This window comes from Carya illinoinensis, chromosome 3, assembly GCF_018687715.1.
Source record: "Carya illinoinensis cultivar Pawnee chromosome 3, C.illinoinensisPawnee_v1, whole genome shotgun sequence".
Lineage (NCBI taxonomy): Eukaryota > Viridiplantae > Streptophyta > Magnoliopsida > Fagales > Juglandaceae > Carya > Carya illinoinensis.
Window position 1 is genome coordinate 50,192,713 of NC_056754.1, and position 11,971 is coordinate 50,204,683.

The 11,971-nt window shown below is 37.4% G+C and overlaps 2 protein-coding genes across 2 annotated transcripts; one reads left to right on the forward strand and one right to left on the reverse strand.

Annotated features, from left to right (window-relative positions):
- Positions 1–927: 927 nt before the first annotated feature.
- On the forward strand, positions 928–4,736 carry LOC122305120 (F-box/kelch-repeat protein At1g55270-like). The gene is made up of 2 exons (XM_043117448.1): positions 928–1,830; positions 3,250–4,736. Exons 1-2 carry the CDS (start codon positions 1,804–1,806, stop codon positions 4,507–4,509), a joined length of 1,287 nt encoding a protein of 428 aa, XP_042973382.1. The 5' UTR covers positions 928–1,803; the 3' UTR covers positions 4,510–4,736.
- A 160-nt stretch (positions 4,737–4,896) lies between these two features.
- On the reverse strand, positions 4,897–10,921 carry LOC122305121 (probable ethanolamine kinase). The gene is made up of 11 exons (XM_043117450.1): positions 10,594–10,921; positions 10,149–10,240; positions 9,933–10,039; positions 8,952–9,057; positions 8,148–8,270; positions 7,915–8,006; positions 7,225–7,309; positions 5,837–5,942; positions 5,675–5,741; positions 5,353–5,445; positions 4,897–5,262 (listed from the first exon to the last, which is right to left on the reverse strand). The coding sequence occupies exons 1-11, from the start codon at positions 10,731–10,733 to the stop codon at positions 5,134–5,136; spliced, it is 1,140 nt and encodes a 379-aa protein (XP_042973384.1). The 5' UTR covers positions 10,734–10,921; the 3' UTR covers positions 4,897–5,133.
- Positions 10,922–11,971: the final 1,050 nt, after the last annotated feature.

Genomic DNA, 11,971 nt, shown 5'->3' on the forward strand with positions numbered 1-11,971 from the left:
CCTAATTTTTCTTTCTTCTTTTTTCAAACCACGATGTTAAACTTTATGCCAAACCCAAACATACTCAGGTAAAGGGATATATTGACAAACTTTCCTGATTAGGAGTGATAATTATTAAATTAAGTTAGGAGGTATAGATGTCATGGTGTCATCCCATTACACAGAGCATCATAAGTGGCTCATAATCCAGACAACCAAAATCAACTTGTAAAAAACAATATCAACTTGTCTTATGATGTTCCCCATTTGAAATATAAATAAATTGCGATGAAAAGCATCTTTAGTAACAAAAATCATAGTTAGAAATTGTTAAAAATTCATTTTGAAATTAGAAGCCATAGCTGACTGGTTAGTGCAGGCTTGACTCGAGAAGGACCAAACCTTTTACAGGATCTGGGTCTAAACAGGCAGATACAGTCGAGCTCAAGCAATCTATTAACTCAGGCTGATTTACGTCTAAAATTATAAAATTCAAGTTCCGAGCATAATCTCTGATCAATTCTCATGATCCCATCCCTGCCGCCAAAAAAGAATGGAAAAATACAGTAATAAAGTACAGAATATATTAAAGGGAAAGCATTGATTGAATGGCTTGGGTGATCATGATCTAATCACAGTAGTCTTCTTTCACTAACAAGAGATGTTATTGCCCATGGCCCATCCTGATTCATAGATAAAATAAAATAAAATAAAATAAAAAAGAGGAGGATTTGAAGGGTCCAATGGTTATAGTTACCAAAATACCCTTTGTGGAGTAGGAACTAGGAAGTGTAAGACTTGGTGGGTCCACACCATACAATATATAATATTTTACAAAAAACCATTTGGTGGGCTGTGGATGTGGAGTTGTGGACCCATCATTTCATGTTTTCTTAATTGTTTTTGTCTACGCAACTTTTGATATAAATAGAAAATTAAAAATAAAATGCCTCACTCTCCATTTTTTTAAGAGTTTTTGGGTTTTGACTCTCCCCTCTGTGCACGCTGCACTCTCTCAATATCTCAAACAAAAGCTATCTTCCAATTTGAAGTGTGAATTTTGTCTTTGATTTTTCTCCCGAAAAATAACCACCCAAATGTCATCATTCAAAATCCCCTCTTTCTCTCTTCCTTTAATGGTATAGGTTTGCTTTTCTTCCTCTCTCTCTTCTTGAACACACTCTTCTGCTTGGTAGGTTGTGCCGTTGAAGTGATGGGCCCTAAACTCCACTGAAGATTTTAATGGTGCGAGGGGTCTCTATCCATCTTTCAGTGCTCTCTTTGCCCCTATTTTCACGCTGTCTCGCATTTGGGTTTCTTTGGGTTTTCTCAAGATATGATCTCGGGTTCTCTGATTTCTCAGTCTGACGGGCATGGGAGCTGACTTTCTGAGGTTTCGGCACATGGGTTTTTTAATTTTAGACATGGGTTTGGGAAGTAATGCGGTAATGAAGTTATATTAGTGTTTTGGTCAAGTTCGGTTGATTATGATTTATGGTTTTTGCCCCTTTAACGTGTTCAGCTTCTGGTCCTTGAGGCTAGTTTTCAGCTTCCCGTGAGTTTTCATGAGATGAGTGTTTGATTCTGGATGTCGATTTTGCAAGATTACGAGGAGAATTTTGTAAATAATCAGAGTGATTTCATGTTTATGTTTTGAAGGTGGATTTTGGTCCTGGTGTGCAGCGAAAGTTAGGTTTTTTTAGACGAGTTATGCGTTTGTTACATCTGTGTTTCGGATGGGAAATGGTGATTAAGAGATAGGCACTTGATTTTGGAGGTGGGGTTTGTTAAATCTGGTGTTGGCAAGTCCTTGAACGACGAGAAATGGACAGAGTGATTCAGCCTCCTCTGGTAAATTTTTTATCAACCTTTACTGCTCTATTTTAGATCAATTTTTTTCCTTCCATTTCTTGTGGAATCGAATGGTGACTTGGTATTTGCTTTCTTTCGTTCTTGTTCTTTGAAATTGCTTTTGTCTCGTGATTGGGTATAAGTTTGCGTTTCTTGGTTGTTCCTATTGTTGAATTTTGTTCCCACTCTAGGATATGATTGCTAAGGAGCTTAGCAGGGCTGTAATAACTAGAATACTCTGAGCTGCTTTATAGAAATTAGAAATGCACTCTTTTTTTACGGGTGGAACTTGTTGCACAATATCTGTGTTTGTGTTTGTTCTGTTATCCGTGGATCCCTGGCTGAAATCTCCCCAAAAGAGTTGGATAAGGAGAGGTTTTTCAGCGGCACGCCTTGTTATATGCTTGTTATGTCATGTGAACCAAATTGGTTCTTGGAAAAGAAAATTGACATAAATGGTATAATAGATTGATTCTAAACTCAATTAGAGATTCCTTACCACTCCATCGTTGCTTTTGCCGGGACATAAAAAGTAAAGAATGCTTCTTGTCCAGGATTTCTTTCATTGGCAGATACTAGAGATTCTAAGTTGAAAACTCAGGCAAAAAGGTAAAACAAAATGATCAATGGAGTCCTTTAGCTCCAGCTAGTGGCCTTTAAGGCATTAAAAGCAAGGGCCCGGTAGGAACAAGTGCATTTTACTGACATCTTTGCTAAATTTAGAGTCAATATGCTATCCAAACTCTTTTCATGCTTCTCCATTCTATGGGGGGCGAATGACTATCCATTTCAATCAAAGAGGTATCTAACAATTTAGTCCTTTTTAACTCTTAAGGCTTAGTATCTTACTTTTTGACAGCCGTTGCCTTGTTAAAGTCCTCTTTAGGTTAGTTTTAAATCTTCCCCTTTTCGAGGAAAAAAGGCCTCAAATGCAAATGTCTTTAAGTGATTAACCCCTAGGAGTTGGCTCAAGTGGTAAAGGTCTTGGTCTTGGTGGTATGTTCTCTCTAGGTCTAAGGTTCAAATCCTCTTGGGTGCAAACAATTTCTAGGGGGCATCAGATTGGGGGAAACTTCTCCTTGAATTACCTTATGTGCATTTGGGGAAAACTCCTTGCCGGGATTAGTCGAGACTTTGTTCTTGGACACCCGGTGCCAATAAATATATATATATATATATATATATATAGTACTAGTCTTTTGATCTTTTTACCATGGTGAGGCAAGTAGGAGAGTAGGAGCTTGCTGACATTATTTGATCACCCTTTTTTATCAGTAATAATGTGACAGACTGATGCATCAAGCTTATATGGTTTTCTTTGATGTGGACACCAAGATAATGTATAATGTTGAGTTCCTAAATTGTTGGAATGGACTAGCCCACAAGAATTTTAATGATTATACGCATGTACCTTTGCAGGTTGATACAACGGCATGTCTATGTAGGGTAGATGCAGGCCTCAAAACTGTTGCAGGCGCAAAAAGATTTGTTCCTGGGGCGAAGCTGTGTCTTCAGCCTGACATTAAACCATCAATTCATCCTACAAGGAATAAGCCATCTCGTGGTGACAGAAGCCGAAACCAATCCCCTCTGCTTCCAGGACTCCCCGATGATCTTGCCATTGCTTGCCTAATCCGGGTCCCAAGGGTTGAGCATCGGAAACTCCGGCTGGTCTGCAAAAAATGGTATCGTCTTCTGGCTGGAAACTTCTTTTACTCACTTCGCAAGGGCCTTGGAATTGCAGAAGAATGGGTATATGTCATTAAAAGGGACAGAGATGGGAAAATATCATGGCATGCCTTTGATCCTATATACCAGCTTTGGCAGCCTCTGCCTCCTGTCCCAAAGGAATATTCTGAAGCCCTTGGGTTTGGTTGTGCTGTCCTTAGTGGGTGTCACCTCTATTTGTTTGGTGGTAAAGACCCACTAAAGGGATCAATGAGGCGTGTCATTTTTTATAGTGCCAGGACTAATAAATGGCACCGTGCCCCCGATATGCTTCGTCGGCGACATTTTTTTGGCTCTTGTGTCATAAACAATTGCTTGTATGTAGCAGGTGGAGAGAACGAGGGTGTGCACAGGTCCTTGAGATCAGCTGAAGTCTATGATCCTAATAAGAATCGATGGTCCTTTATTGCGGACATGAGCACTGCAATGGTTCCCTTTATTGGGGTTGTCTATGAGGGCAAGTGGTACTTGAAGGGGCTTGGGTCTCATCGGCAGGTTCTAAGTGAGGCCTACCAACCAGAAACTGACAGCTGGTACCCTGTTTATGATGGAATGGTCACAGGTTGGAGAAACCCAAGTACTTCCCTTAACGGGCAGCTTTATGCATTGGAATGCAAGGATGGCTGCAAACTTAGGGTTTATGAGGAAGCAGCTGATTCCTGGAGCAAGCATATTGACAGTAAAATGCATTTGGGGAATTCTAGGGCTTTGGAGGCAGCTGCTCTTTTACCCCTTAACGGGAAACTGTGCATCATCAGAAACAATATGAGCATCTCTCTGGTAGACGTATCGAAATCTGCAGATGCAAGGGGACCTGCAGCTGAACATTTGTGGGAAACAATAGCGGGGAAGGGGCAGTTCAAGACTTTGGTCTCAAATCTCTTGTCCAGCCTTGCCGGCAGGAGCCGCCTGAAAAGTCACATTGTTCACTGCCAGGTTCTCCATGCTTAAAGGCAGCCGCATATCAAAACTAAAGGTGGCTCTTAAATTTCTTTAGACCCTTTGTATCTGATGGGCCACAACATGCATGAAAAGATGATGCACATCTGTTGTAGGTTCATATTGAAAATAGAAATCACGTTTATCATGACGGTGCTAGATGGATGAGAATGTTTATTCTGCTAGACTTTTTGTGTTACATATATATATATATAATACACAGTTTTTACATGTCAAAATTGGTGACGGATTTGACAACTACTTTCAATATATGTGCGCTGTGCCGCAACAATAGTCAAAAATATCATTTACTGCACACCATAGTGCAAAAGGACCTTTAAGAACTCAAAACTGTTGCGTTTATCTGCTTAGGCACTGTCCATAAGTTTACTACAGGAATTTCCATGCGAAGGGGGGAATAAAAATTGTATATAATTTGAAAATAACAGGTTTCAGAAATACAACAGGATATCTTATTTTGCCCTGAACTGCAATATTTTCCTGTCATAAATGGCTACAAAGAATATTTTACAAGAATGTCTATCTAGTGGAGGAATCAAGGACCTCTTCCTAGAACTAAGTATGGCAAATTTCTAAAATGGACACTGGTGGTAAGTACGGCGCAAAATGACAAAACTACGCAGACACAGATCCCAAGAGGTAAGATCGTGCCAGCAAGAAATACTTTTCCTTCTGCCTTTTGTATTCATTGTATCGGAGGAAGAAGTAACCGAGATAATCAAAATCAATAGGGGACATCTTTGCCTACGAAGAACAGACAAATATGGTAAGTGCAAGATACAAACCCAACGGGCAAGCGAGTTTTCGCAAGCAAAGCAGGAGAAATAAATATACCTGGATTAGTGCCCACAACGCCCAATACAAGTGCGAAGCTAACATATACGTATTTGACTCGACATACAGAGCTTCAAGATCTTTGTCTGATACCTGTCGTTAAAATGATCATTATTACTGTAGGGAAAAAAGTGTTTAGCTGTAAAGAATGGAGATTTTCTAATCCAACATCTCATAAAAAATTGCGACTTCCTTATAGGGCTTTATTCTAGATTAATAAACCATTCTATAAACAAACACACACACACACAAGCAAACAAAAAAACGTGCATAGGAAATACTAACATTTTCAAATTGCAAACATAACACAATCCTTGCATACCTCATGTGGTTTGGCAGGTTGTAAATAATTCCTGAAGAAATTATATTGTTCATCCTTATGAGGGTATCTGCAAATGAAACCACTCCCACGTTTCAGAAATAGTATCCTCATTGAATCATCCTGATAAATGAGATATAAGCAGAAGAAAATAAAAAAACATACAAGCTGTAGTCACAGTCATAGCCTGCATATTCATTGAAGTGATTTCCAATGTCAAAGCCTCTATAGTTGTATGATCCATACTCAAAATCGATGAAGTATAGTTTCTCTGAACATATACCAAACAAACAACAAGGTTAAAGGACATAAAATGGCAAAAATAACATATCAGCAAAGCAAGAGCTCATTCTATTTCGGTAGTCTTTTGTGTTTATCTTCTGATGCTGGATGCCATTTTACTTAATTTTTTTATGAAGTGGAATCCCGGAGATTGAGCAAACACAATATGTTTTTTATCCGGTAAACCCAGGACACATAAAGCATCCCCATCATACGGCTTAGGTAAATCATCCATTTTTCGCCGATGGGATGTGGCCCTTAGAAATTGTTTGCACCTAAGGTTTGAATTTTGAACCTTGGACCTAGAGGGAGTAATACCACCAAGACCAAGACTCTTACCACTTGAGCCAATCACTAGGGGCTCCATTTTATTTATTAAAAAAAAAAAAGATGTGGACACCATTTCAGGGATCCAAATCACATTTCCCTCTTGTTGCAGTCCATACTGGACCTCGCACAAATCATGATATTGGCAGCTGCCCAAAGCATGTAAATGTTCTCACTAAACAACGTTTAGGAAATAATATTGAAGCAACTCATCAGATGGATCGTCAGAATTCTTTACACCAATACAAAGATAGACCCCATTATCTAACCATGGTATGAAAAAAGTCTCATTCGCTACAATTGTATTTGATTGGCATCACCGCATCAGCGAAGCCTAATTTGCAATACTGTGCACCTGAATTATTGTAATCTCACGATATACCATCCAACTACTCCACCAATTAGGGACCCACCAAATCAAGAGATAGAATCACTTATTAAAAGTTCTTGGTATATGAAACTCTGACTTTGGGTTTGTTTGTCAGTTATGGGATAAGCACAAATAGAAAGAAATAACCTAAAAGAGAAACCCAAAATATGTATATTAACTTTCTATTCGAAGGTTCATGGAAAAGATTGTTGAAGGTTGGTGGAGGGTTGTTTGTTTGTCTTTACACGCAAGAGTACTCGCGGGCGCGAGAGAGAGAGAGAGAAGAGAGGGGGAGAGAGGGAGAGATGTATAAGAAAAGAGAAGTGCTAAATCTATAAAGAGAAGTACAAAATGAGAGCTTACAACTTGATGTGGCTTGATATGCATTAGATTTGCTTTACAATATGACGTACCACATCAAAGCCAAATTAGTTTATAGCATTTTTTTTATTTTTTGTAATTTTTTTGCAGACCAAGAATTTCTCATAACCAAATTGGAAGAGAGACATTTTAATTAGAAGTCAACAAAAGAGGAATACAAGAATATAAAATGAAAAGGATGGGTCACACGTACCTTCTTCATCGTTAACCATTATATTTCCTGAAAGCAAGTCATTGTGAGCAAAAACCACAGGAGCATTGAGATGGCCTGTCAATTCCTGTTCCATTATCATAAGACATCTGTAAAGAGGAATACAGTTCTTTTCGCCCAAATAAACATGAATAGCCTTTATTGATGACAATTAGCTCAATTTTTCGAAGTCTTGTGTGGTTTCCTCCCACCAAGAACTATTTTAAGTTGAAAAATTAAACCAACTAAATTCCGTATATCATTACAAATATAGAGCATACTGCACGTCCCAATTATGCTTCTGGATACCCATATACCCCTAGCTCATTCTCATATTTTAGCTCCATCTGGATATGATTTTGCTAAGATACTCTAGGAAGGCATCCAGATTAATTTGGTATACAATGACAAAAACCAACTATGGCCTGCTTTTGAGGAAACTTTTTCTGCACATATTTATCCCCAAAACAGAAATGCCAAGCTTCTCAAAAGGTTATATCTTGTCATTGAATTGGCAGGATCAGAAAAATATGGGAGGTACTGAAACCTCTAGGTTTGTATTTTGTTGAAGGCAGGTACAGAAGTTTGACAACTTCAAAATTCCAAGAAGATTTCAAACCAGAGCAATCATATGGGGTTAAAAAAAAAAAAAAGAAAAAAAGAAAAAAAAACAACAACAACAACTACCACCACCTTAAGACCAACAATTTGATCATGTATTTCCTCGAACGAAATCGTCTCGTAAATCCGCTGCTTCTCTTTATCATCAAATTCAAGAGCAGATGCTGCAATAGAAAATGGAGAGTTGAATGTCAAAATATAAACCAGAAACTATAGAAACACACACAAGCTTGGATGTAACAAACGGAACACTATACATTGCCTGGGAGGCATAACCAGTCATCCATCAAGGGAAGATAGAACACCTTTTTCAAAGAACCTGGAGATGTCATTCCATAGCTGAGGTTCTTTAGGGCCTGGAATATCCACTTCATGAAACTGGCGTAGTTGCTTGGCAATCTCAGCAGCTAGCTTAGGCTTTCTCATGTCTGCAAGGCAAATTGTATGTGTATATGTTATTAGTGTACATGTATATGGGCTTCGTCTATTGCATTTGATGAATAAAATTTTTACTTGTCAAAAAAATAAAATGTATATGTATATACTTATCTCTGTGTGTGTGTGCGCGCGCACATATATATGTATATTTCAATATTTATTTCTGTGCATTGCAAGGTTGCAGGCCAATAGAAACAGAGACAAATGAATATAAACATATATGTGTGTCTTTCTATTAGTTCAATGCTAACAACGCTCAGCTGCCATTTAATTCCACGCCTACACAAGATTGTTTTGTAAATGAGAATGCATAAATATTGGCTTATAATAAAGAGGAAAATTTTGAAAAATAAAAATAAAATAAAAAGTGATTACATTAATAGAACTAGTTTATTTCTTTTCTCCAAGTGCCCTGAGAGGGGGGCTCGTCATAGTTACTTGTCATCTTGGATTTCAAATTCAATCATATAACAAAAGGGCCTCAACCCTCATTAAATTGTTTACGACTGCCCTTGAATTGAATGAGAAGAAATTTAACTGCAACTATAGAAATGTAATTTCATTTTTGAGATTATTGCTACTCCAGAAGTCCCTAGTACATGGGATAAAGCCTAGAAACAAGGATAAGCCCGTACTAGTCCTTCCCTGACATACAACTTTCTAATTTTTACCTGCTGAAGTAAGTGTGCGTGCATTGATAAAAGATTGCACCATTCCATTTCCAAAAACTCCAAGCAACTTGGCACCAAATCCAGCAGCTGAGAGGTATTTGATAGCCTAAACACAACACATGGAGAGCACTTACAAAGTGAAGCTTCAACAGAAAGTCATGAACTATATATACAAAAAAAGGTAGATGAAGTTAAATTTGGTGGAGCATCTTTCAGTAATGTTATAACATCAAAGTAAAAAATTCTATACACCATACTATTATCTCACTTTCATCCCATTAAATAAGATGTGCCACATGTATCATCATTGAATGATCATTTATTACATACTTCTTTATTATTCAATGGTGATGAATGTACCACATCTTACTTAGTAAGATAAAAATAGGATGAAAGTGTGGTGTATAGCATTACTCAACATCAAAAGATGACACCACTATCATGAGTTAAACAACTACTGCCTTTCCATCCAGCTGTCCATTCTGTCAATAAGGATTTGTATACATGGTTATCAGAAAGGATTATGCATATGAACTCCCAAACAATGAGGAGGACGGGTAAGATTCAAGTTAATCAATTTTCGTAACAAAGAAAGCAGAACTCTACTTGCTGACTGTGTTGATTTCATCTTAATGAACATCCTTTAACAACCCCTCAAACCGATATCATATGGCTAGGCATTGGACCTCCGTACAGCAAAACATCAAATACAATACATTGCACTTATAGCCTGATATCTAGCCGATACAATAGTATAGGAAAATAAACAACCAGCAAACTGTTTAAGATGAAATGAAATCTTGAAATTATTCAGTTCGATAGAGAATCATTTCCAAGAAGCATAGCAGAAATGCAAATCACCAATATAGTGGAAAGTAATCTGGCTCGGACAAGTGACGCAAGAACTATTTGGTTAGCACACAGTGATTCTGGTATTTCTACAATGATTGCCCATTACCATCTAAAAGCTTAGGGAATTACCTGCAATTCCCGTTCGCGATTGATAACGTACTCAGTGTTAGGTCCATACAATCTGACTGTCACCGGCTCCTCGTTCCCAGTTTCTTCCTTGACGGTAACCTTCAGCACTACACGAATCAGTGATCAATTTTTCAGTTCAAACAATGTCAAAGACAAATGCGGTAACAAAGCAACATAATATGCCAAATCCCACTATCTTTCAAGTCAAATACTCACATAGATTTGTGATGCCACCGGATACAGTCTCTACTGAAAAGTGAGAATCGTCCAATTTCGACCATTTATTGAACATATCCTTGCACAAATCTCTGCAAACAGAAGGGAATCGAACCGGATCAAAATTTTCGGAACAAGCAAGACGTAGAGTGCACAATGAGCACCAGAAGTAAAATAAGATTCAGTTTCGCCTTCATATTGTTTTCTCTTTCCGTAATATCAAATACATACAAAAGCGAGAACAACTTGTTGCAGTAGCTCAAAATAAGAATCAGAAGCTATAAATTTCTCTTGTTTTCCAACGGTTTCTCAGCTACCAGCCGGAAAACGGAAATCTGAGCAAAGAAAAGAAAAAAGAAAAACCAACACAGAGAGAAGCTAATATTTCTAATTCGAATAATCCATAGAAATGCGTATGAGATGAGGAGGTAGAAGCCCGACGAACATGAGTTGAGGCTTCATGTCAGGGAGAGAGAGAGTGTGGTCGACGGTGAGAGAAGAAGACTGAATGTCCGAGCTAAGTTTCGGGTTTTCTCGAGCTTCCTCTGCCACTTCCATGGCGTTCCAGGTGGCCACAGCTCCCATAAGCTTCCGACTCTGTATCTTCTTGTTCTATATATGATATACCTCTATTTGCTATATTCAAACGCGATATTGCGGAGCCTTTGAAGTTTTGAGGGTTCTAATTATAGGACGAGAACGATCAAAAGGACGGAAATTGACCCTAGAAATTTCCATAATAGCGGCTGTGTCCCTTCTTCCGTCTCGAGTTGTCCGATAATTACAATGAACCGCCTTGTAACAGTCGGGGGGATTTTAAAAAACACTTTGTATAATTGCGTGAGAATATAGCGTATTTGATTTTGAGGTCAAATGCATATATTATTATTATTATTATTATTATTATTTTAAAAAGTAAAGGCAAGGCACACGCAATGAATGGGGGAAGTGTCAACGTGGTTGCTTGCAGACACCGACGAAAGGTGCCGACACGCCTTTTGAGAATGTCAAAATTTGATGTTCGGTAGATCATGCCGCGTCATCCTCTGCACTCTACCGGGTTCTTTTTTGCATGAGTGATGCTAAAGGTACCGAATAAACAAACATTCCGAAAAGTTTTACCGAAATGCACTTTTTTTTTTTTAATCTTATTTTTAATTCACTTTTTAATATTTTAAAAAAAAATTAAAAAAAATTCCTACCATCACTTAAAAAAATTTACTTAATTACTAAATTAAAAACAAAAACATTTCATAAATTCGAGAATTTTAACATTTCTCTTTTTGCATTGTGATGAAATTTGAGAGTGAGAAATTTTATGTGAAATCTTACGCTCTATCTTTTTCATCATTTTAATTTGTTATTACTTTTAATAGTTTTATAATATGATATTAGGTGATTAAAAATTATTAATTATTTAATATCATATTATAAAATAATAATAAAAGTGATAAATTGATTTTTTTTATTAGCTAGACTATCCTTATGGTAGGTGGCAAAGTCAAACTTTTGCTAATATCCCATACACAAATCATACACAGCCTTAAAACACATTCGGCACATTCCAAACACATAGTTGCCTTCATACACATTTTAAACTGATTCAGCATATAGTCACATAGATACATTCCAAACATAGCACCTGCTTAGACATTCAGCACTTCCATGCACAATCCAAACACATCCCAAAACTATCACATTCAAAAGTAAATTTTTCAACCACTTTGAATTGATATTAATCTCAACTCAATATTCAAAATACGAATATTTTTTTAATTTTAAACTTTTGACTTTTTCATCTAATTATTATTTAGTCATATCAA

Excerpts from the sequence above, each read along its gene's own strand:
- LOC122305120 (XM_043117448.1), top strand. The coding sequence starts at position 1,804 with ATGGACAGAGTGATTCAGCCTCCTCTG. Across the intron at positions 1,831-3,249 it reads GAGTGATTCAGCCTCCTCTG|GTTGATACAACGGCATGTCT; the intron begins GTAAATTTTTTA and ends GTACCTTTGCAG.
- LOC122305121 (XM_043117450.1), bottom strand. The coding sequence starts at position 10,733 with ATGGGAGCTGTGGCCACCTGGAACGCCATGGAAGTGGCAGAGGAAGCT. Across the intron at positions 10,241-10,593 it reads GACATGAAGCCTCAACTCAT|AGATTTGTGCAAGGATATGT; the intron begins GTTCGTCGGGCT and ends TTCTGTTTGCAG. Across the intron at positions 5,263-5,352 it reads CGTTGTGGGCACTAATCCAG|GCAAAGATGTCCCCTATTGA; the intron begins GTATATTTATTT and ends TGTTCTTCGTAG.